Source organism: Pelobates fuscus, chromosome 1 (genome assembly GCF_036172605.1).
Source record: "Pelobates fuscus isolate aPelFus1 chromosome 1, aPelFus1.pri, whole genome shotgun sequence".
NCBI lineage: Eukaryota > Metazoa > Chordata > Amphibia > Anura > Pelobatidae > Pelobates > Pelobates fuscus.
The window spans coordinates 306,226,537-306,253,008 of record NC_086317.1 but is presented as its reverse complement, the minus strand read 5'-3'; the positions used below and the strand labels follow the sequence as shown (position 1 = coordinate 306,253,008).

At 44.6% G+C, this 26,472-nt stretch overlaps 1 protein-coding gene across 1 annotated transcript; it reads left to right on the top strand.

Moving 5' to 3' along the window:
- The first annotated feature begins 918 nt into the window (after positions 1–918).
- ECRG4 (ECRG4 augurin precursor) lies at positions 919–26,384 on the top strand. Its single transcript, XM_063458191.1, has 5 exons — positions 919–1,064; positions 20,916–21,053; positions 23,668–23,715; positions 24,624–24,781; positions 25,887–26,384. Exons 2-5 carry the CDS (start codon positions 20,939–20,941, stop codon positions 26,046–26,048), a joined length of 483 nt encoding a protein of 160 aa, XP_063314261.1. The 5' UTR covers positions 919–1,064; positions 20,916–20,938; the 3' UTR covers positions 26,049–26,384.
- Positions 26,385–26,472: the final 88 nt, after the last annotated feature.

Here is a 26,472-nt window from a genome sequence, read left to right as displayed (position 1 = left end):
TATATTTACAGACAATGTATTTAATTCTTTAAACGTTTCATAAAAACGGTTTTATGTTTAACTCAGGACACAGAAGTCATTTGGAAAAAAATTGACACTATAATATAAAATCTGTTATATACATTAAAGGGGCACTATAGTCACCAAAACAACTACAGCTTAATGTAGTGGCTCTGGTATCTATAACCTGTCCCTACAGGAATTTAAATGTAAACACTGCCTTTTTATTAGTGCCTAGTAACACCTCTAGTGGCAGTCACTTAGAGTGAAAACCGTTCACTCTGCATGGAGATGCTGAACGTTCCCCATAGAATTTCTTTGCTTCTCCATGAGAAGCTGATAGGCACAGAACAGCATTTTGCTTTGCATGCGCAAAAGCCTCCCAATGCTTTTTATAGGAAAACATTGAATTGGTTGAGACTTCAAATTAGATGATCTCAGCCGCTAAAAGGAGAATACATGTACACTATAGTGTTCATTTAACAATTTATATCACTTATACTTAGCACTCACTATACACTTCTCTAATAACACCTTTATACTTATCTCCATTTTCCTCCAGTTTTCTGACTACACAGTAACTTCGTCCTCGTTCTAATATATCATTTTAACAGATTGCACTGATAAACCTTAACATGTATAATTCTAAAGTTTAGTCTAACAAAGAAAAAGATAAAAATGAACTGTCAAAAGAAGGCTTAAGCTGCTTTTTATGATGTTAAAGAGATGAATTGCTTTTCCGTGAAACATCTGCATGCAATCGTAGTTTAGGATGTGGTATTCGTGATTAAGTAGAAACCTGATTCCTCTGCCTTAGGATCCTTTGCCAGAGTTTTTACTGAGGGTCTGGTATTCATAAGTAATTTTTAATGAAAGTGCCATTCAAATGAGCTCACCTCCTATTCACCAATGCTCTCTCCCCAGTCCCTATCATACCTTCTTTCATAAGCTGAGTTTACAGGATACGCTTATATAAAAGCCCACCTTGTGCAGCAAGGGGAACACAAGAAGTCTCTGTATTGAAAAGCCCTTGGAAAAGACATAAGTAACTCCTTGTTTCTAAGGTAATGTTGAATTTATGTTTTGCTTTTATTTCACAGGAATGTTACGTACATAAAAAAATAATAAATCACGGCTGGTTCCAGGAGAGTTTGTTTAGCATTTTTATGTACTTTACCAAAGTAGAAATGTTTGCATTTGGTTTGGATGCCCCAACACTCTAGTCATTGTACTGTAATGTGTGTTCCGAATCTGAGGAGGCAAGTCATCGCCTGTATTAGAGAGGTTCTAACAGTAATATAGCTATACTTATTGTGGTTTTTATTTTGTTTAGCGGGAGGATTGTACTAATGGTAACAGGTTTATTCAATAAAGTAAAAATGAATTTTAAACCAAAATATCTGAACTGAATTTTTTTCCCCTATTATATATGTTATATTATATAACTATTGTAGCCTAAAAGTTGAAATTCACTTTGAGTCATTCTCAAATATCTAAATTGTAGCGAATTCAATTAGTGTAAATTAATGACACTTTATTTCAGTCCAAATTATTCTTTGTATAAAAAGGCTGTAAATGATCTCAGCTCACTTGCAGTTTCCTCTATTGTTTTTGTCTATACTGTACTGTCTATTTTCCCCAATTGGACAGCGCTGTGGAATATGTTGGCACTTTTTAAATGTCAGAATAATAATAAAATTATTCACATCAATAGAAAAGAAAACTATATTTCTGATTATGGGTTACACTGTATTATATAAGAACAGTTTATCTTTGTACCTGAATAGTGAATTCCCCACACACTACCAAGGGAAACATTCTGTTCACAGGATATATTATCTCATGCCATCTAAACCTATATTAGAGAATATTGTCTCATTTTCTCCACACTGTTGCCACTATTTTATACCCATTGAACATTTCAACTGTGCTACAGACTAGTTCACTAAGTTCTTGCCTGACACCATTCACTCATGTGAATTCCACAAAATTCATATTTTTCATGAGAAAGAAGGAACTCTCATTGGGTTAGTTCAATAAATTATTTCCTTGATGTGGCTGTTGTAAATATCATATTTACCTCTACTGTGCATTAAGAATTTATAGGTTGTAAACAGTAGTCCACCAGCAATGTGGACTTGAGGGGGGTACCTTGTTTTTCACCCAACCTCTGTAAATTGTAGAAGATACCAATCCAGAGATTTGCAGTAAATCATGAATATTTGAGTATCTTTAAAAAAAAATGTCAATGCCACTTGTAAATGCGTTTTCTACATAATGGTTTAAAGAGCTGAAGAAAGATGGGTATGTGGGCTTAGCTCCAGCCTGGGGAGTCCCTTTAATTACTAGTCAACAAATTCACAAAGTGATCTGTGCTAACAGGCGCTTAAAACAATTTCCAAAAAAGTGCTCTTAGTGCAGCAGCTCACACACAAAAATAGGAACCTTCCAATCCTATTGAAATTCAATCAAACAAATACACTATATACATAAACAATATGTAACAGTGACAATGCGTAGCGCTCAATAGTAGTCACTTACAGTGGCGTCTCTAGGATTCATTTTTAGGGGGGGCACATGGTGGGCCAGGGACAAAAGTAGGGGGGCACATTTAACCCCGCCCTCGCCGCAGTTTGACCCCGCCCCTGCCACATGTTAAGCCCCGCCCCCGACACAATGTTTTTTTTTTTGTTTTTTTTTTTTAATAATCCCTGGTGGAGGATTCATTATTTTCCACCAGGGATTATTAAAAAAACAAACATTTCCCTTGATATAGTGCCATTGTTGCCAACATTTGAGAAATTGGGACATTCAGCGCTCCCTGTACAGTGCTGCTCTCTGTATAATACATGGCTGTGTGTATAATATCCTGGGACAGTCAGTGCTCCCTGTATAGTGTTGCTCTCTGTATAATACATGGCTGTGTGTATAATATCCCAAGACAGAGAGCAGCACTATACAGGGAACACTGATTGTCCCAGGATATTATACAGACACAGACCTGTATTATACAGAGAACAGCACTATAGTATTATACAGATAGCTGAGCATATACCCCATGTCCCAATCTCTAGACTACAAGTACCTGTCAACAGCAGCTCCCAGATGCGTGTAACAGGGCTAAAGTGTGCGGCAGCTCACACAGATGATTCAGTGGTAAAGCGCAAAAGCTGGCAAAGCCAAACTGGAAAGCAGCCCTGGAAAAAAAATGCCATTCCTACAGGTATAGATAGTACAGTGAGCACACAAGCTCACTGACATGCACAAATAGGCTCACTGACAGACAAAAAACTCTGACTCGCACACAGGCTTACTACAGACAAACTCACTTGTATAAACACAAGGCTCACTACAAAGAAGTTCAGGGACACACACATGCTCAATAAATAGAAGCTCACTGACACACACAAGCAGTACCATCTTAACAGTGTTAAGGGCCCCCGGGCAAAGCAGTGCACTGGGGCTCTTCCTACACAACAACTCACAGGAATAAAAATGTTAATTATTGATAGACTGCTGAGTACATACACACAGTACACAAATACGAACACCGAGAAACTTCTGAATACACACACACACACAGACGTTGCTGAATGCACACAGGCTGATTTTTACACTTACACACAGACTGCTGAATCCAACACACACACAGCTGAGTCCATGCACACACACAGACTGCTGAGTCCATATACACACAGACAGACACACAGACTGCTGAGTCCATACACACACACACACACAGAGTGCTGAGTCCATACACACACAGACTGCTGAGTCCTAGATACAGACACACACAGACTGCCGAGTCCATACACACAGACACACACACTGCTGAGTCCATACACACGCACATACACAGACTGCTGAGTCCATACACACACACATACACAGACTGCTGAGTCCATACACACACACATACACAGACTGCTGAGTCCATACACACACACACAGAGTGCTGAGTCCATACACACACAGACTGCTGAGTCCTAGATACAGACACACACAGACTGCCGAGTCCATACACACATACAGATTGCTGAGTCCATACACACAGACACACACACTGCTGAGTCCATACACACACACATACACAGACTGCTGAGTCCATACACACACACAGACTGCTGAGTCCATACACACACACAGAATGCTGAGTCCATACACACACATTTACTGCTGAGTCCACACACACAGACTGCTGAGTCCACCCACCCACACACACACCCACCCACACAGACAGACAGACAGACTGCTGAGGTCATACACACACAAAGACTGCTGAGTCCACACACACACAGACACAGACTGCTGAGTCCATATATACACACACACACACACACACACAGACTGCTGAGTCCATACACACACACACAAACACACAGACTGCTGAGTCCATACACACACACACACACACACACACACACAGACTGCTGAGTCCATACACACACACACACAGACTGCTGAGTCCACACACACACACACACAGACTGCTGAGTCCATACACACACACAGACTGCTGAGTCCATACACACACACAGACTGCTGAGTCCATACACACACACACAGACTGCTGAGTCCATACACACACACACAGACTGCTGAGTCCATACACACACACACAGACTGCTGAGTCCATACACACACACACAGACTGCTGAGTCCATACACACACACACAGACTGCTGAGTCCATACACACACACACAGACTGCTGAGTCCATACACACACACAGACACAAAGACATACACACTGACACACAGACTGCTGAGTCCATACACACACACAGACTGCTGAGTCCATACACACACACAGACTGCTGAGCAGGGCTGCCATCAGAAATTTTAGGGCCCCTGACACAGCTCAAGATCTGGGCCTCCAGGGCCAGCCCCGAGCTGCCCACAAGGATGAAGGGTGTGTGTGTGTGTATAGTGGATGCAGAATGTGTGTAGTGGATGCGGTATGTGTGTCATGGATGCAGTGTGTATAGTGGATGCAGATTGTACGTTTTGTGTAATGTATGTAATGTTTGTATGCATGCGTTAGATGCAGAGTGTGTGTGTAGTGAATGTAGGTGTGTATAGTGAATGCAGAGTGTGTGTTTTTGTAGTGGATGTAGTGTGCATAGTAAATGTAGTGTATATAGAGCATGTTGTGTGTTTGTAGTGAATGTAGTGTGTTTGTAGTGAGTGCAACGTGTGTAAAGTGAATGCAGTGTGTGTGTGGTGCAAAGTGTGTTTAGTGAATGTAGTGTGTGTGTGTAGTGCAGAGTGTGTTTAGTAAATGTAGTGTGTAGTGAGTGCAACGTGTGTATAGTGAATGTAGTGTGTGTGTAGTGCAGAGTGTGTTTAGTGAATGTAGTGTGTGTGTAGTGCAGAGTGTGTTTAGTGAATGTAGTGTTTGTAGTGAGTGCAGAGAGTGTATAGTGAATGTAGTGTGAGTATGTGTAGTGTAGAGTGTGTTTAGTGAATGTAGTGTGTGTGTAGTGCAGAGTGTGTTTAGTGAATGTAGTGTGCGAGGCTGAGGGTGGTGAGGGGGTGAGGCTGAGGGTGGTGGGGAGGGTGGTGGGGCTGAGGGTATTGGGGAGGGTGGGGGGCTGAGGGTGGTGGGGGTGCTGAGGCTGAGGGTGGTGTGCTGAGGCTGAGGGTGGTGGGGAGGGTGGTGGGGCTGAGGGTGGTGGGGAGGGTGGTGGGGCTGAGGGTATTGGGAAGGGTGGGGAGGCTGATGGTATTGGGGAGAGTGGGGAGGCTGAGGATGGTGGGGGTGCTGAGGCTGGTGGGGAGGGTGGTGGGGCTGAGGGTATTGGGGAGGGTGGGGAGGCTGAGGTTATTGGGGAGGGTGGGGAGGCTGAGGTTATTGGGGAGGGTGGGGAGGCTGAGGGTGGTGTGGGGTGCTGAGGCTGGTGGGGGTGGTGGGGAGGGTGGTGAGGCTGAGGGTGGTGGGGAGGGTGGTAGGGAGTACAGACACACAGACACTCACACTCACACTCACACTCACTAAGCCTACCTGTCACTGGAGGCTGTTGCTGGGGGTCAGGCAGCCATCTTGCATCCTTTCCAGCAGCAGCATGGGCTGCTGCTTAATGGCGGGGGCGGGGCTTCGTTTGGGGGCGGGGCCTGTGCCGGGGAGCCTGTCAGTGCTCCCTCCAGCCCCAGACAGCCCCTGACCCAGCGTTACAGCTGCTCTGTCCTGCATTCCCTCGGGCTGTAACAGGCTGTTACAGCCCGAGGGAATATAATTCAAACACATAGCCAGCAAGTTGCTGGCATTTGGGGGGGCACAGCATAATGTGGGGGGGGCCATGGCCCCCTCTGGGCCCCCCCCTAGTGACGCCACTGGTCACTTACTCCCCAGCAATTTTCTTAAGGGTATGTAAGATACTTGGGTATGCTTTACTCCGAATGCAGTGTGTTCCTCAAAAGAAACAAAGAGAAAACAGGGAAAACTCGCCCTGGTGTTGAAATCCTTATGATAGTTTTATACAAATAAAGGTTAAGGTTGCTTCTCACCTGGATCAGAGCCTGTGACCTGGCTCTGAGTGTATTAGCCCGTGAGTGCTTTTAAGGGGATGACTCCTTCCCTCTTTTAGCAGGATAGAAGATGTACCAGGTGTATGTCAAGCAATAAAACTTTTATTTTATAGATATTTAAAATCATTAAAATTCATACATTACACTGGTATCAGTCCAAAACGCGTTTCGCCGATTTCTCCCGGCTTTGTCAATTGATAACTTCTTCCTGCTTCGTTCTTAGTTAAATTGCCCACCTTCTGTCCGGATTGGAGGAAACTGACTCTATTCCAACCAATCATGGACGTTTCTGTGGGGGAGTGTGAGGACCTCCGGCTGAAATGATTTATCCCTTATCAGTGACGTCAGCGCACATGTGCGTGCGTTCATGTGCGTGACGTCACTTCCGGGAATCTGAAAGTTCCGTATTCGCCCCACTTTTCAGTGGTTTCCTTTTTCCAGGTCACATGGAATTTGATGTCATTTCCTGTGGCATGGAGTCTTTGTCCAGTTTCTTAGTCCATAGAACGTCAAACCGCCATTTTACTGAAGGGCATGGTGTTGGCAATGTTTATATCCATGTTACTGTCCATGTTCTTTTTCTATTGTTAACACAGCAAATGACATCAAATTCCATGTGACCTGGAAAAAGGATACCAGTGAATAGTGGGGCGAATACGGAACTTTCAGATTCCCGGAAGTGACGTCACATGCATGAACACACGCACATCCGCGCTGACGTCACTGATAAGGGATAAATCATTTCAGCCGGAGGTCCTCACACTCCCCCACAGAAACGTCCATGATTGATTGGAATAGAGTCAGTTTCCTCCAATCCGGACAGAAGGTGGGCAATTTAACTAAGAACGAAGCAGGAAGAAGTTACCAATTGACAAAGCCGGGAGAAATCGGCGAAACGCGTTTTGGACTGATACCAGTGTAATGTATGTATTTTAATGATTTTAAATATCTATAAAATAAAAGTTTTATTGCTTGACATACACCTGGTACATCTTCTATCCTGCTAAAAGAGGTTAGGAGTCATCCCCTTAAAAGCACTCACGGGCTAATACACTCAGAGCCAGGTCACAGGCTCTGATCCAGGTGAGAAGCAACCTTCACCTTTATTTGTATAAAACTATTATAAGGATTTCAACACCAGGGCGAGTTTTCCCTGTTTTCTCTTTGTTTCTTTTGAGGAACATACTGCATTCGGAGTAAAGAATACCCAAGTATCTTACATACCCTTAAGAAAATTGCTGGGGAGTAAGTGACTACTATTGAGCGCTACGCACTGTCACTTTTACATATTGTTTATGTATATAGTATATTCCTTTACTTACTAGTGTATGTTTAGTTTCAATGTATATCCAAGACAATATACCAAAAAAAAAAAAAAAAAAAAGAAGGAAAAGCTGTGATTAAAGGAATTAATAGGAAAATGGATGAGGTTAAAAAGACATGGAAGTGTACAGAGCTTTAACCCCTTAAGGACACATGACATGTCATGATTTCCTTTTATTCCAGAAGTTTGGTCCTTAAGGGGTTAAGACGCACACATTTGCCTCCAGAAAATGAAAACTGAAAATGAAAAATGAAAAATCTAGCTTTCTCAGATACGTAATTGATGGATCCATTTTTATAGTTGAAGGGGATGTACCAATATAAAACAGTTTGTACCAAATAAACCATAACTACTTACAAAGGAATTTTAAAGGAAATTGTGATAATATATTAAATAAACATGCCATAAACTCACGTTTCACAAAGGCACATGTCGAAATCTGATTGCAGTAAACCCACCCAACCTGTTCATTTGGTAGAGGTGCTGACCTTTTATAGATCCTGAGAACAACAATTGGATATTGCAGAATATGTCCATAACTAACCATAACAACCACTTGAACAGAAACATTGCATGGTTGATGCATTAAAAAAAGCTTTTATTTCAAAGGGGAACTGTCACTGCCCAGGATTTTAAATATGTTTATCTTTAGATACATTTAGCAAATATGTATTGGGGACGTGTGAAAAATAGAATGAAATATAGACAGCCACACCTCTTTATTCTCCATCCTAGGTCCCTGTTAATTCCCACTCCCATTGTTATAAATTCTGCCCTTTGCACTTGGCAGTCAACATAAAGCATATAGAGATTAGGAGAAACGAAGCAATGTTTCTATTTCTTCTCTTTGTTAGAACCAGATTATGAGGTCACTTGTTAAATCTAGAATATACATTTAAAGCAAATCTGTTAAATTAAAAACTTCATCTGCTTCTATACAGCTCCCTGTGCCTGACTCTCTTTTTGTAAATATGATTTTTATTTTCATTTTCATTTGTAGTACATTGCAAGAGTTAGTCAACTGAGTGCATTTTGGACTCGCAGGTCTCCATGTATATGTCAACTAGAGAGGCGCGCAGGCCTCCGAAACGTTTATTTGTGTTCGGTTTACGAGACTCGCAGGTCTTTTCCGATTTAGCACTAAAAAAACATATTGAAAAAGAACATCATGGTGGACTCGCAGGTCCCTTTAGTGTTTATACAGTTATATAACATAGGCATTTGTCTTGTTCTGCAGTTTTTGTTCATACGTCATTGTTTCGGTTGGGGGTGTATGGGGGGAGGGGGGTATTCGGTTCCCCGGTTATGGGGGGGTCAGGTGGGGTTTTCGTCATGTATAGGTGTGGGTGGAGGCGTGAGTCTCTCCGTTGTGTATTGATGCGTGTGGTGGCCCTATCTGTGGTTTGTTATTACTTGGGCCGAAGTTAGGGGTCCGCGGTATTCGGGGGTTGTGATCACCGCCATGTCCCATGGGTCGTCGTGGTTGTGTGGGTCTTTCGGTCCCTTTGGTCACCTGGCTGTCTTTTATTTAGGTGTTGCTCTAGTTATCGGGTGTCCGCGTTGTCAGGTACAGTTTGGTTTACTGTGTTCGATGTTTGAGAGCACATAAGTTTATTACATGGCTTAGCAGTGTGGTTCAACACTGTCTCGTAGGGCCCTTTTTCGTGTGTTTTCACCTTTCGTGTCCCGTCGGGTCACCGTCTTAGGGTCGTAGTCGTGGTCAGGGCCGGTGCAAGGATTTTTGGCTACACAGGCGAAGATGAATTTTGCCGCCCCCCCCCCCCCCCCCCACATGGGGCAGTAGAGTGGGGACAGAGGCTATAGAGGGGCTGTTAAGGGGCAGGGGTAGTATGGTGGGGCAGGGGCAGTATAGTGGGGCAGGGGCATAGAGGGGCTGTAGAGGGGGCGGGGGCAGGGGCAGTATGGTGGGGCAGGGGCATAGAGGGGCTGTAGAGGGGGCGGGGGCAGGGGTAGTATGGTGGGGCAGGGGCTATAGAGGGACATAGAGGGGTGGGGGCTATAGAGGGGCTGTAAAGGGGGCAGTATGGTGGGGCAGGGGCTAAAGAGGGGCTGTAAAGGGGGCAGGGGTAGTATGGTGGGGAAGTTTGGAGGGGCAGGGGCTGTAGAGGGGGCAGGGGCAGTATGGTGGGGCAGGGGCTATAGAGGTGGCAGGGGTAGTATGGTGGGGGCAGGGGCATTATGGTGGGGGCAGGGGCAGTATGGTGGGGGCAGGGGCAGTATGGTGGGGGCAGGGGCAGTATGGTGGGGGCAGGGGCAGTATGGTGGGGGCAGGGGCACTATAGTGGGGGCAGGGGCTGTAAATGGGGCAGTATGGTGGGGCAGGGGCTATAGAGGGAAATAGAAGTGCTGTAGAGGGGCAAATGGGGCAGTAGAGGGGGCAGGGGCACTATGGTGGGGCAGGGGCTATAGAGGGGCTATAAAGGGGGCAGGGGTAGTATGGTGGGGCAGTTTGGAGGGGGCAGGGGCCATAGAGGTGGCAGGGGTAGTATGGTGGGGGCAGGGGCTATAGAGGTGGCAGGGGAGTATAGTGGGGGGCAGGGGGAGTATAGTGGGGGGCAGGGGGAGTATAGTGGGGGGCAGGGGGAGTATAGTGGGGGGCAGGGGGAGTATAGTGGGGGGCAGGGGGAGTATGGTGGGGGCAGGGATAGTATGGTGGGGGCAGGGATAGTATGGTGGGGGCAGGGGGAGTATGGTGGGGGCAGGGGGAGTATGGTGGGGGCAGGGGGAGTATGGTGGGGGCAGGGGGAGTATGGTGGGGGCAGGGGGAGTATGGTGGGGGCAGGGGGAGTATGGTGGGGGCAGGGATAGTATGGTGGGGGCAGGGATAGTATGGTGGGGGCAGGGATAGTATGGTGGGGGCAGGGGGAGTATGGTGGGGCAGGGGGAGTATGGTGGGGGCAGGGGTGTATGGTGGGGGCAGGGGCTGTATGGTGGGGGCAGGGGCTGTATGGTGGGGCAGGAATAGTATGGTGGGGCAGGAATAGTATGGTGGGGGCAGGGGGAGTATGGTGAGGGCAGGGGGAGTATGGTGGGGCAGGGATAGTATGGTGGGGGCAGGGGGAGTATGGTGGGGGCAGGGGGAGTATGGTGGGGGCAGGGGGAGTATGGTGGGGGCAGGGGGAGTATGGTGGGGCAGGGGTGTATGGTGGGGGCAGGGGCTGTATGGTGGGGCAGGGATAGTATGGTGGGGGCAGGGATAGTATGGTGGGGGCAGGGGGAGTATGGTGGGGGCAGGGGGAGTATGGTGGGGGCAGGGGCCGTATAGTGGGGGCAGGGGCCGTATGGTGGGGGCAGGGGCCGTATGGTGGGGGCAGGGGCCGTATGGTGGGGGCAGGGGGAGTATGGTGGGGGCAGGGGGAGTATGGTGGGGGCAGGGGGAGTATGGTGGGGGCAGGGGCCGTATAGTGGGGGCAGGGGCCGTATGGTGGGGGCAGGGGCCGTATGGTGGGGGCAGGGGCCGTATGGTGGGGGCAGGGGGAGTATGGTGGGGGCAGGGGGAGTATGGTGGGGGCAGGGGGAGTATGGTGGGGGTAGGGGCCGTATGGTGGGGGCAGGGGCCGTATGGTGGGGGCAGGGGCCGTATGGTGGGGGCAGGGGCCGTATGGTGGGGGCAGGGGCCGTATGGGGGGGCAGGGATAGTATGGTGGGGGCAGGGATAGTATGGTGGGGGCAGGGGGAGTATAGTGGGGGCAGGGGGAGTATAGTGGGGGCAGGGGCTGTAGAAAGGGGCTGAAAAAAAAAGTTTTGATTTAATAAAAATAAAAATGCTTCTTCCCCACCCCCTTCCCCTCCCAGAAGCTTACCTTGGGCCAGGGAGGGAGAACCTTTCAACTGGTGGGAGGCTGGGAGGCTGGAGCTGCAGTCAGGACCGCTGGGGAGTCTGGGAGCAGTAGAAGTCCCGCCCCCTTCTGACATCATCAGAGGAGGACGGCTGACTTCACTGCCCTGCTCCTGCTGTGTGCTGGCTGCAGGGAGAGAGGTGAGTTTACAAATCCGAGTCTCCAGCCAGAGGCAGGAGATTCGGATTTTTGCGCCCCCCTCCTCTGGCGCCCTAAGGCGGCCGCCTGTGCCGCCTTATGGACGCGCCGGCCCTGGTCGTGGTGTGCTGTGTATCTCATCTATCAGATGGCCTGTGTTCGTTGAGTGGTTTCTGTATTATCGGTGGCCTCCAGCGTTGTGTTCGCATCTTGGCTTATGGGGGTGGGGGGAGGTGTGTGTGGGGTAGGTATGGGGTGGAGTTGGGGGGGGAGTGGGGGTGTGGATGTCCGTGAGCGGCAAGGGGAATATCGGTCAATGGTCCAGTGGGGTTTGGGGGTTATGGTCGGGGCGTCCTCTGTTGGTTTCGAGGTGGTCAGTGGGTCAGAGTTTGAGTTGGAAGTCGTCTTTTGCGGTATCAAGGATCCAGTGTGTCCACGTCTCTGCGTAGGTCGTGGGGGTGGCGATGGCTGTCATGGTCAATTCTTCTATTTTCCTGAGTTCTTCCATTTGGGTGAACCAGGTTTGGAGTGGGGGCGATATCTTTTGTTTCCAAAATTGGGGGAGGACTTGTTTGGCTATATTAAGTATTCTTACGGTCATGGATTTCTTGTATTTAGATCGGGGGACGGGTGTGTGGTGCAGTAGCATTGCCGCCGGTTCCAGGGGGGGTGGTGCATCGGAGAACCTCTCTAATATGTTATGTATTTCCTTCCAAAATGGTTTGATTGCCTCACAATCCCACCAGATGTGTCTCATGGTGCCTGTCTCTTTTTCACATCTCCAGCATAGTTCGGTTTGGTTAGGGTCTATACTATGGAGGAGATGTGGCGTCCGGTACCAGTTTGTTAGTAATTTATATGCCGTCTCTTGTGTTCTGCTGTAAAGTAGCAGATGGTTTCCCATTCCGCTTCTGAGAACGTTTTGTTTAGGGCTGTCTCCCATCTTCCCATGAAGAGAGATCGTGCTGTAGCGGTCTCGGTTTGGAGCATAGTGTATAGGAAGGATACTCCGTGGGGCATGGGGTTCGGGTGCAGGCACACCGTTTTGAATGTGGTCCGGTCTCTAGTGAGAGCTAGTCCCTGTGGCAGGGTGAGGACAAAGCTGGCTCGCTGGGCATGTTTGGAGATCGTAGGGCGAAACACTGGAGATTTAATTTTAAGCGTTACTGGAGCATGATCTGACCAAGTCGCCGTTCCAATAATCACTTCTTGCACTAGGGACAGGGTATAAAGAGTGGTGTAGAAATGGTCTAGTCGGGAGTAGGAGCTATGTGGGTGGGAGAAGAAGGTGTAGTGTCTTTCGTCTGGGTGGTGTGCTCTCCAGCAGTCGATGAGTCGGTGTTTGCGGAGTAGGGACGTGCCATTTGGGATATGGGACGTGCCATTTGAGCAGTCCCACGTGGGGTCTAGTGCTATATTGAAGTCTCCCCCCAGTATGAGTACCCCTTCTGCGAATTCTTGGAGTTTGCGTAATGTGTGAAGAAGAAAACGGTAGTGACGTTTGTTAGGGGGCATAGATGTTCGTTTTGGTGTGTATTGGGGTACGTCACTATGGAGTGACGGTTGGGTGTAGGCGGCGGGGAGCAGCGACGCACGCCACCACCGGTGGTTCGTGCGGTTTGCTCACCTTCTGGGTGGCGCCTAATGCCCTGAGGCTTTGGAAGGATGACGGGTTTGTCTCGCAGCTCGCATCTGTGCCCGGTCTATCACTAGCGATTCACTCTGGTGTCGCAGTGATCAGTTCAGGTCCGTGGCATCCCTTTGCGACTCCTGTGTGTTGTCGTAACGTGTGCGTGTCAGTATTCCTCGCCTTCAGTCGTGTCGGCCCCAAGGCCTGTATGGGCGTCTGGCAATGGTCTGGTTGTGGGGTCAGTCGTTTGCGCAATGAGCATACTTAAACAGATGATTATAAATCATAACAAGTTAACCATATTATAACGTTTTCAATACTAGAACTGGTAGGGGTATATGCAGTAGACCTCATGGGTTGTGCGTTTGTCCCCTTCGTCAATCAGCTTATCTGGTGGCCATTATCTCAGGCCCCGGAGTGGACCTCATTATCGAGGTTCCCGGCCCCTGCCCACAAATAATCATTACCCCAGGTGGTATGGGTTTTCGGGCGCGTTAGGGCTATCTCTCAGTGTTGCGGGCAAGTGGGTGTGGTTCTGCTCCCCGCTGCTATGGTAGTAGTGAGGGCTTTGTCCCCCCGTGGTTGTACCCTGCCCGGCCTGTCTTCCCCTCCCATCTGGTTCCCCGGCACAGGCCTTCCCTCCCTGTAGGGTATGTTTGTCTCTGCAGGCCCCCCACCCCCGGCCCTGTCTGCAGGTTGTGACGTTGACCCATCCCCCCAGGTGGGCCCCGCCTGTGTGGCCCCCTTCCTGCTCCCCGAAGTTCATCACAGGTTGGGCGTCCCCCAGCAGCGGGGCGACAGGCCCCTGCCATCCCGCTAAACCGTAGTGAGTGGCTCCGTGATCCGGGTGGTCTACGTGTGAGGGTATTCAGTTCGGGATTCCTGCATGGACCGTGTGTGGGTATCACCTCCCCTCCCAGGGTCCCCCCACCCCCGTTACTGTACCCTCTTCAAGGGCCTTCTGTTGCGTGAAGGGGGTTGGTGTGGTGGAGTGTATATCGGCCTCCACAGGCCTTTAGCATGCTGCCCGTGAACATCCCTTCCCCCAGAGTGCCCAATGTCTGTGCCCCAAGGTAGGTGGTCGGTGAGGGTCACCCAGAGGGTGGTGTACTTGCGGTTGGATGGAGGCCTTGGTGGTTTGGATTATCCGCAGGGTACAATGTTCATAGTCTCTTAGTGGCTGAGAGGGTCCATGTTGTCAGGTGAGGCTGTGTGGGCCTCCGGGGTGGCTGGCTCTAGTCGTTGCAGCTCAAGGTTCCTCACTGGGATGCTCCTTACGGTCGGGTAGACTGCAGCCTGGTTCTCCTATTCCGGGGGGGGGGGGGGGGGGGGAGAAGAGGAGCCCGCTGGTGTGTTTCCAGGGGGAAGGAGTAAAAGGCCATCGGGTCGGGCCATGTTAGTTGCATCGGGGGGAGCTGAAGTTCCCGTTGTAAGTCACCTAGATCTCCTTCAGTTTTCACATTGAACGGGCCCTTGGTGGTGGTGACCTGTAGCCCAGTGGGGAAATTCCAACGGTATCGGACCTTGTTGGTTTGCAGTACCCGTGTGAGGGGGCGCAGTGCTCGGCGGTACGCCAATGTTGCAGGTGACAGGTCCGGATAAAGCTATATCTCTACTCCTTGTATGAGAACTTGTTTGGCGTCTCTTGCTCTTCTGAGTATGTCCTCTTTCGTCTGAAAGTGGGCCAGGCAGCAGATGACGTCCCTTGGGGGGGATTCAAGTGGGCCCCGTGGCCTGAGAGCTCTATGGGCTCTGACGAATTCAATGGGTGTAGGTTTTGGTCTATCCAGGAGGCTGTTGAATATTTCCCTGAGGGTGTCACGTAGCAGGGTGGTCTGATCGAGTTCCTCCGGCAGGCCTCTGATTCGTATGTTTTGTCTCCTCCCGCGGTTATCCAAGTCCTCCACGTGGAGTGCCATTTGGCGAAGTTGCGCCGCGTGTTGCTGGATTATGCCCGTGTTCGCGGTCTGCGCTGTCGCCATGTGGTCGCAGTCCGCTTCTAGTTGGGCCATCTTGTGCTGGATACCTTGTATGTCCTCCCTGAGAGCGTGTAGTTCTCCCGTGTTGGACTTGTGTAGCGCGGCGTTCGCTTCCTTCAGGTCCGCTTTGGTTGGTAGATTGCAGATCAAGTCTACCCAGTCCGGTTGCATTGTTTGGGGATCTGGGGTGTGGGAGGCCCTGCCGGGGAGGCTCTCTTGCGGTGAGGGCGGCCAGGAGAGGCCCGAGTCATTCGAGGCCTGATCAGCCTGTGTCAGGAGGTACTAGCGCATACCTGTCGGCTGAGACCCCCTGGGGGTGCTGGCGGGTTGGTTGGCATGTGAAGCCCTGTGTGTCTTGCCCATTATTGCGGTCTTAGGTGCTAGTTAGGCGAGGAATATCGTTGAGCCTACGGGGAGCTTAAGGATTATGCCGCCATCTTTCCCGGCGTCCAAGCCACGCCCCAATCTCTTGTTTTTTTTTACCTGAACGTTTTACCTTTTTATAAAACACATAAGGGAAAGTAGTTATAACTTGTTCTTATGTATACAAGTCAAATTGACAAAATATGACAATGGGCAGAGCTTAATGCAAGCTGGTGTTTCAACTACTACTCTAATTTACCCACAATCCATCGATAAAATCATCCCACAGAAGGGCAAACAGCAGACATCATGGACAGAGGAGAACAAAATGGCTGAGCCTAGGTATTGCGATCTGGCAAGAGGAAGAAAAGATAAGAAATATTAATACATGCAAGGGACAAGGGAGGGAGTTTACTTAATAAGATACAGGGGTCATAAGGAAGGGAAAACCAAAAGGGAAAAAAAGTGACAAGGCTGCTTTAAAACAAAACAGAGCATCACATGAAAAAAATATTAACAAATATAGGGGATTATCAATGTTTTATACAGTGGTATAAATTCCAGAAATGTGACAGTTCCCCATTAATCTCCAAGCTGCAAAAGTAAATGCATTTACTTTAAAGGAACACTGCAGACACCAAACCAACTTAATTGAAATTAAATTGTTATGGTGCCAGAAGACCCCCAGAGGCACTCTTTTCTGAAAGGGTTAAACCATACGGTTCACTTCCCCCACGCCATATCCCCATTCACAAAACTGGCTTGGAAATGGTAAATTTTGTTCCAAGCCAGTTTTGTAAATGGGGAATCACTGATTGGCGGATTTAAAAAGGTGAGTCATGACATATGCTTTAAAAATTAGTTTCATGACATATCTTGTACAACATTTAAGAAATAATTTTTTACAGTCAATAGAAAGAGGTGTAAAATTTGACTGCACTGTATTTTTTGAGAATGCTTTCCTATGGAGTGACTGAATGCGCTTGTGGCTCTTGCCGCGCATGCGCATTCAGCCGATGACGTCCAAAGGTGGAGGAGAGTCCCCAGCGCTGGAGAAAGGCAAGTGATTTAACCCCTTCCTCCCCCTTCTGCCCGGCGAGAGGGGGGCCATGAGGGTGGGGGGGACCTATTAAAACTATAATGCCAGGAAAATGAGTTTGTTTTCCTGGCACTATAGTGGTCCTTTTAGGGTTTAAACCAGATTTGTGACACAGGACTGAAATATCAAGCAACAGTTTCCACAATAACGTGAATTGCACTGAAAATATCCCAAGTGCTCCTTTGTTTTCAGATTATAATCCACTGCGGTGGATGTCAAATAACCACAAACACTGAGAATATGTATTGATTACTTTCAAATTCCACTGTACAAAGATATTGCAATAGCACCCTTCAGAACCTTTTTAATTCATTTGAATTTTCAAATTAAAGGACTGCCTGATTTTACACATCCGTGACAAATGCTTCGAAACGTTCCACTTTAAAATGTGTCTGACATTCTCACTGCTCATTGAAATTACATTAAACAAAAGTAACTGCCACATAAGCAAAGCACAGAACAAGCCTTCAGGCAACAAGACTCTCCGTTTACATAAAAGAAGAAATTGGCAATAGGATTGTAATATGCAGAAAAATAATGATTTGGGATACAGATATCATTCCAAAAGTAACCTTGTCTTGAATGTTGGATGTGAAATTAAATTCATAATATAAATCTGTAATATAGATGTGTTTTATGCCTAGTCATTATGTATGACGTAATATGGACAAATCTAACATTTTTATTCTTGTGCTGGAGGGCAGAAAAAGTCTTTGGAGGCAACATTTGGAGGCAGGACTATAGAAGAATGCATTGGGGCTCATTTATTAAACTGGAAATTGTAGTGAATTGGACACTAAGTTGGTAAAGTTACGTAAAAATAATCAATTTGGAAACAAAATCTCCATCTCACCTGTAGTCACATTTTCAATATTATTGCAATTCAGTCATTTGCTTCACCTCAGTTTGATTTTAATGAACAAACTCCACTTTTAATGGTCTACTTGAAGAGTTTGTCAAGTCAAAGAGTATGACCATTATTTACAGGTTATAATATATACACACAAGAGTATAAACAATTCTGACATAAACGGATTTTCCCTAATGTGCAAATATACGAGAATTCAAAGTAATTTTAAAACTTAAGACCAAGATAACCAAATAGGAAACAATCTTCAAGATGGCCGATTAATTGTGGTTACTTTGGCCTATAATTTGGAATTAACTTTGAATTCCTAGCTATCAATTTTTAGTGAATAACTACAAGATATTTTTTGGACTTCAGCTGACTGAATGAGTCTATATAATTTTTCTTTCTGTACACCATCCATTCAAGTGTAGCTGTGACTGTATGGTTTAGGTCACTGACCTGCTGAATGTTTTGGTTTCCAAATGAGAACCATCCCATAAAATAATGCAGCATTCAAAATGATGACCTTGCCTTGGTAATGCTCTATATTAGACATGTAACAAACTTAAAGGACCACTCTAGGCACCCAGACCACTTCAGCTTAATTAAGTGGTCTGGGTGCCAGGTCCAGCTAGGGTTAACCCATTTTTTTTATAAACATAGCAGTTTCAGAGAAACTGCTATGTTTATAAATGGGTTAAGCCTTCCCCCAAATCCTCTAGTGGCTGTCTCATTGACAGCCGCTAGAGGCGCTTGCGTGATTGTCACTGTGAAAATCACAGTGAGAGCACGCAAGTGTCCATAGGAAAGCATTGTAAATGCTTTCCTATGCGACCGGCTGAATGCGCACGCAGCTCTTGCCGCGCGTGCGCATTCAGCCGACGGGGCGGAACAGAGGAGGATCGGAGGCAGAGAGCTCCCCGCCCAGCGCTGGAAAAAGGTAAGTTTTACCCCTTTTCCCCTTTCCAGAGCCGGGCGGGAGGGGGACCCTGAGGGTGGGGGCACCCTCAGGGCACTATAGTGCCAGGAAAACGAGTATGTTTTCCTGGCACTATAGTGGTCCTTTAAAGGGATACTCCAGGCACCCAGACCACTTCTGCCCATTGGAGTGGTCTGAGTGCCAACTCCCATCACCCTTAAGCCTGCAAATGTAATTATTGCAGTTTTTATAAACTGCAAAAATTACCTTGCAGGGTTAAGTCCTCCTCTAGTGGCTGTCTATCTAGTGGACTTCCGGGTTCTTAGAACCCGAAAAGTGTTTTAAAATGACGCTGGACGTCCTCTCCCTATGCATGAGGACCTCCAGCGTCGCCAGAATCCCCATAGGAAAGCATTGAATAATGCTTTCCTATGGGAAGGTCTAATGCGGCCGCGCATTAGGTCTCCCCCGCCAGCTGACAACATAGGCGGAGCCTGATCCAATGCCGAGGGTCATTGGCACTGGATTCAGGTAAGTCACTGAAGGGGATGGGGGGTGGGAGGGAGAGAGGCACTGCGGTTTTCCCGGCACTGGAGAGTCCCTTTAAAGCTTTACAAGTTAATCTTTTGTTTTATCAGACCTTGCCAGGTTTAATGCTAACTCTATGTAGAGCTATAGATTCAGCTGCCATATTTCTATTGAATACAATTTGCACCCGGCATTGAAAAACTCGGCAGGGTTTTTGACAATACGTTTCAATAGTACAGCCAAGTTCTACTACAGCCAAAGCATGTTAAGGTTGAGTTGCTAGGAGATTACACACCTAAAGTATGGGGCTTCATAAACAGTTTTGGGTGATGTGTACCTCAATTTAAGTATGCATATGACTGATATAGAGGGACATTTTAATGTGTTCAGAAAAATTGCCATTTTCAACACATTTTTAAACACCAAGAGAGTCACCGCTGCCACTTGGAAAAAATTGGCTATGTGCTCATAAAGATGGTGTTTAGGCAGATTTTATTGGTAAACCATACAATGTTTCGGCTCCCATGGGAGCCTTTATGAAGTTTGTATTAAAATCTGCCTAAACACCATCTGTGTGCGCCCGGTCCAACTTTCATCATGATTATAGTCTAGACCTAGACATAAGCATGTCCCCCTTGTTTATTATATTAAAGAACCCCAGCCGCAGACCACAGGTGGGGAGTCATCTGTACTCATTGCTTATTTAAAAGTCCCCCATCTGATGCCCATGGATAGGGGCACACAGGGGGACTATGCCCCCTTTAATTCACAGGCATTATTCCCTTGGATTTGAATCATCCATGCACTAATTTGAATCATTCAGCCTGGATTTCAGCCATCTGGTGGCGATTTGTCTGGCTGAAATCCAGTCCAAGTTCAGGGCTGTTCGAGGCCTGAATTGCAAAATGCGGTCATTGTTAAATAATGTGAACAATGTTTATATTTTACACTCTAAATGGCCTTACAAAACAGCTAATTGCTTTTCCCTATTTATTAAGGGCCATTCAGACTTTAGTGAATAACCTCACTAATGTAACTTATCACAAGCAACACCTAATGACCAAAGGCTTCTATTATTAGCAACAGTTTCTACTTTTTGCAAGTTTTTATGGATGATCCACATGCTATTTGGGAAGAAAACAATATTTTTCTTATTTCATTCTATTTTATATATGATATTATCAATCTGGCATTTAGTATGAAAGCTTGCGGAAGCCCTTCCTTTGGAGAATTTGAGTTTGTCTCCGCTAGCTCCAGGGGGTTTGAATTGAATTTTTAGTTCATGGAACCAATCTGAAATAAAGGGTTTCAATTTGTGTCTTATTAAATACTGTAGTTTACTGAACTGAAACGGTTAAGATTTACCCGTTTCCTAAAGTCAAAACATATGATTGCCTAAATTAATGAATATAGTCTGTAGCTTTAACAAGGAAATGTGTGCATAATCTACTGCAATTCCAAGACTAACAGAATCGAGATGTGTGCTTCCTCTGAGGTACCATGTTTATAAAAAACTACTTTGTGGGATAATTTCTGACAGAATTCATCTGAATGACCTAAAGTAGCCTCACATGAAAAGTTGTTTATGCTGAAAAAAGCATTCAGTGATGTGCCATCCCTAGACTCCCACCTCCTTTATACATGCTTACTGGTGTGAGAGGGTTTAAGATATTTCCTTATATACTGTTTTTGTGGCAGGTAACATAATCTATGCTCAGAAGATGGGGATATTTTATCAAAAGGGAAGATATTTTTCAAACTTCACATTCCTAAAACAACGCTTTGGATTCTCATCAGTCTTTCTGGTATTCCTTCTTGTGGTATTTCTAAGTCCAGGTGAGTAAGAATTATTCTGTTCCATTACAGAAAGAGTACAATATTGCACAGTAACTATAAAGAGTGAAGTGGGCAAAGATAATATACCATAGAATTACATTTTTATTGATCGAATTTTAATTAAAAATGGATAAAAGAAAACATTGAACTTAACCCCTTAAGCACCAAACTTCTGGAATAAAAGGGAATCATGACATGTCACGGGTCCTTAAGGGGTTAAAGACATATCAAGTGGAAGATTTATTATGTTGGTCAAAGTGATAAATGTGCAAGAACATTCCAATGGCTACAATGTGGATTGCTTGGTATTTAGCACTTTTCACCAGAGTGTCACCTGTTTTCTGCCTTTCTTAAAGTTCCCCAAAATATTATAAGAAACAAAACATATTCTTCAAACTATATTACTCTGTTCGGAATACTAGAAATAAGAAGAATAAAGACTTTTAGCTTAGTAGAGTGCAGGCTGTCAATCACTCAAGTCTTTTCTTCATTAAACCACGATGAAGATGCGGTAAGAACTGAAAAGAAAACATAACAGAACAGGGTGAACTGCAAAATATTCAGTCTGTTTAGCCAGTATATGGAGTTATCAAATGTCCTCCACAGCATGGCTTGCATGTTGGCATTTCTTGCTAGAGTTTAATGAAATATATAGCGAGAAACAGCAAGGCAAAAAAAAAAAAAAAAAAAAAAAAAAAAGCAAAATGTGCAATTTCTTCAAACACAAAATCCAAAGGTAAATTGCTTTCTAGTTACACTTACTTCCCATAGCAGCAGATGTTCCATTCTGAGATGAGGATTGATAGAGTTTTGAGTGAGTTGAAACATTGTTCTTTACGCTCTAATAAAGTTGCTGTTTCAATGTTTTAAAAGACTGGTCTTTCTCAACCTAGGGATTGCAGATGTATATGTGATTGACCAGTAGTGAGCTATACTAAGAAAGCTATACTTTAAGCTATAATTTCAGCATGTGCTATGGGTACATGCGCTATGATTTTGTCCTTAAATGAGAGAATACAGTAATACAAACTTATTTGACTGACAAGCTAGCCTTTAGACGTGAACAAAATCAAATAAAAAATATCTCCTTGCAACATGAACTCATACTCTAAATTTAAGCGATATAAATCCGCACAAAAGAAGGTATACCTGCGAGTGGCAAGAGTTGCAATCAGTCCATAGCTGAACCAAAATCCCAACGTATAGTCCGTAAAATACGCAGGGTTTACCGGTTGGGAAGTTCTCAAGTGTGCAGGTAAAATGCAAATCAATCCAAATTGTAGTTGTACAAATCTATTTCATCACTTAAAGTCAACACAGTAGAAACACTCTAAAACATGGTAAACTGAACACCTGCACCAACTGGCCTAAATCTTTGTCAGTGTGTACAGGTGCTTAAAGCCATTGGCTAAATGGCACTTAGAAACTTCAGTGTGACTTCTTCAATGGGTGAAGTTACGGACACCTTTATCGATTGTAGACAATTGGGGCTACTTCACATCAGGTATTTTGAGTATTTTAACATGACCGTTTCATCATTAGAAATAGCTTACCCATTAAATGATGTAATAAATACTGCTGCAAGCATTTTCTTCCTTCCTACTGCTTTACTCACACCACATGTCAAAGCTTACGTTTTCTTCGGGATTTAATTTCAAATTATATCAGTTCATCATAATCAAAATGTTATTTAAGCATGATATGTAAAGTAAAAGTCCATCTCAATCCTTCATCTCCACTAACAACTTTTTATTTTTTTAAAGACTTTGCTAGAGATGGGCTTTTTTGCAGAAAACACTAAAATAGTCATCCCTCCCAAGCATCATGTATCTGGTGGAGGTGGTGCTGGAAGGAAACTCACCAGATGCAGCAATAAGAAAAACACATACCACCTTATACCAATCTCTCGCTTACATCTCTCAAGCAAATTCATACCCTTTAACAGCAGTATCCGGTAAAGCCACTAACGCAAACCACGTAATTGGCAATGCCCAAATCGCCGGACATGCCTGGAAAGGTTGGAAGGATAGCCTGGTGTGAATGCATATCAGTCAGCCAATCATGAATGCTGGCCAACTAAAGGTGTACGATGCAGACAGCACCATGAGTTTGGAGCAAATGCATTTGAACTTGCTCTATGCTTTCTGGGAACTGTCCGTCCCTCTCTTTAACCTCTTACTAGAAGGTAGCTTTATCTTAACTGATACTCGATTCCCTCTGCACAAAGCAAAAGCATATGTAGAGTAAGAAAAGAAAACAATAAAAAATATATACATATATGTATATCTTGATGAGCCTATTCCGTGAGCATGGATCTAGAGTTTCATCTCCATCAGCCACTATGTTAATCCGGCACAGGACAGATATTGTCACATCAAGTTCTATGTATACCGAATGACTATTTTTTGTAATAATTATGACTACATTTTTCATGTTTCTAAAGTGCAATAATTATGATGCCTAAACAGAAGAAAGGGTTATAATAATTATTCAAATTTGTGCGTGCCAAAATCCAGAAGACATCAGACGTACATTCCAAAGTTTAATGTAATGAATCAAACAAAAGAACCAAACAACTGACTAACATCTTGTTTTACTTTTGCTGAGTTTCTAGATACTTCAAGTGGAAATAAACTTCGCATGATGCTCCAGAAACGAGAGGGTGAGTAGAACACATATCTTAATCAAGTAAGATGAATCTGACAAAAGATTATATATGAAAAGTCACCTAACTTGCTGAAGATGGTACCCCACTCCCAGAAAAAAATGCCTTTATTGCTTGTTTTTCTTTTTAAGAGCAATCAAGCAAGCCATCAAAGATGTAATAGAAGATAACATTAAATGTGGTCATCTACAACCAGAAGTTTCATTAAAAATTAAAACAGATTTATGAACAAAATGCCATTTGTTCAGAGCTTTCACTCAGCCAAACAGGGAGTATTCGTTTTCTGAATACAGTTGTTTCACAAGACATGGAAATAGTTAAACAATTTCTCAAAAATGAAAATTTCAAATCGCATAGTTCAGGCTTTAAATGGTTCTAGTCATAGTATATCATTTTACATTAACATATATAAACTAAATGAGGATTGCATTTATATTTCCTTATTAGCTGTAACCACATGGCCCTAAATGAGCTTTGAAAATGAGGAAATGATCTTTGTAAAGGGTTTATTCATTTAATAGAGAGTTATGGTAAACGGTACAGTTAAGGCAAAATAGCATGGTTAATAGTATAGGAAAGGTACCAATTTATTATTTAAATGCTGGTTGCTTGTGTGCCCACATATATTTGGTGTAGCTTTGCCTGGAAAAAGCAAGTGCATTTTCCTTTGTAAATGTGACTGACACCTGAACAGGTAAAAAGTAAATTTGCCAATTTGCTAAATGTCCCAATTCTTTACTTTCTTGTGATCTTTTTAGTACACATTACAGGGTAACTTCAACTTAACTTCAAGCCGTAATGAATTAAACTTTGAATGGCAAAGTAAACATAAGCTTTGCAAGATATTATAAAATGAATGATATTTTACCAGTGTAAATCAACTTTGATTTTCATCTTCTTTTCAGCTTCAGAACCTGCTAAGACAGTAGTATCTGTAGAAGGAAGCAAAGCGAATGAGTTCTTAAATACACTGAAACGTCCAAAACGCCAACTTTGGGATAGATCTCGACCTGAAGTGCAACAGTGGTATCAGCATTTCCTCTACTTGGGCTTTGATGAAACTGTAAGTGTGGACAATAATCTATAATAATCTTGGCAATCACCCTGCCCTATATGAGGACTGCCTATATTTGGATGACACCAAGCTAGTTCCTGTATATGAACCAGATTTGTAGAGCCAGAGAAAATGCACAGTCCCATCTAACATTATACACCACATTTAGGCTTAAATAGGTAAACTATGACTATAGCAGAGATTAAGAATTTCTCAAGATCGGCTATTTAAGCCCAATTTTGCAATTTAGATTCAATTTGCTAAACTGAAAGTTGTTCAGCATTGAGAGGTCAATCAAAGCATAAACATGCAAAGTCAAGAGGAACAAAGGGGGTGAAGCTGTGCAGCAGCATGCCATGACTCCTCTAATCTGATATTGGCATGCAAGATGGTTTTAGTTCTTCAATGGATGCTAAAATCAACCCATTGCATTAGAACATTCACATACATTTACATGCATTTGATGCACACAGATAGCACAGTTTCTATGGTACACTGGCAAGGAGCAGCATGGGAGGAAAAACAAAACGCAGGTCATGCAGAGTGAACATTGTGAGGACAGAAGCAGTGAGGACAAAAAAAGAAAAAAAAACAACAAAACCTAGGAACCCCTGATCTAGTACATGCCATTCATTTAAGAATACGGTTAATGTTTGTTTGTTAATTTTTACCTTGTATGTGTTATTTAATTAATTTGCCCTTATGCCTAGAAAACCATAATGCAAGAAGTGCGTAAGCAAAAACATCCTTGAGAACCCTTGTACTGAATGTGCTTAGGAATACCTTGAATAAAGTAGGTTTATCAGGGCTCTACATTTCCACTCACCACTAGCCACAGGTAATTCAACCTTGGTCAGGGTTCCATGGACCATCAAGGCTTGCACTGGCAAGTAACTTTTAAAGCTTGGCTAGTGGCATTAGACTTGAAATTGTAAGCCCAGAGTGTGTCTATATAAACACTTTGGTTTTATTTTGATGCTCTACAAACAAAACAAAAAACAGAACATTGTATGCATTTTAATTCTGTACTCTCCCAACAATCATTTTACTCTAAGACACCTCTAGATATTTCGATTCCAACTACAGTTCTGATATTTCCTCCCCCTGCCCACAGAAATATGAAGATGATATGCAGTACTGGATGAACCAAGGTCGAGGTGGAACTGAATACTATGGTGGTTTTCATCAGCATCACTATGACGAGGATGCACCTATTGGACCCCGCAATCCAAACACCTTCAGACACGGAGCTGGGGTTAACTATGATGATTATTAGTTATAGGAATTGTCATGGAATATAGATTAGCAACTGCATTGAGATTTTAGGATCACAAGGTTTTTTTTCAGGTTGCATAAATATTATAGTTTCAATATAACTCATTGCCATATGTTAGATACTGAGAGAATAAAGTAAAATGTTCTTCATTGCCTAATTACTGCAGAACACTCTTCATACCGGCTTCATTTCTTTGAGATTGATAACATTTAGCAGGGGTAAGAATGGACGAGGAATATCATGCTTTTAGTATTTTTCTGACGAGAATTATGTAACTTTTACAATTTGGGATTTATTTTTGTTTCAGTAATAAAAGTATGCTTTGTTGAAAAAAAATCTAATTTTTATTATATATATAGGAATGATGAAATAATATGGATCCAACTTAACATTGTTTGGATGTACCCTGCATTCATGAATTTAA

Bases quoted from the DNA above. Each gene is read 5' to 3' on its own strand.
- ECRG4 (XM_063458191.1), top strand. From the start codon at position 20,939: ATGGGGATATTTTATCAAAAGGGAAGATATTTTTCAAACTTCACATTC. The intron at 23,716-24,623 runs GTGAGTAGAACA...TCTTCTTTTCAG, and splicing joins GATGCTCCAGAAACGAGAGG to CTTCAGAACCTGCTAAGACA. The intron at 24,782-25,886 runs GTAAGTGTGGAC...CCCTGCCCACAG, and splicing joins ACTTGGGCTTTGATGAAACT to AAATATGAAGATGATATGCA.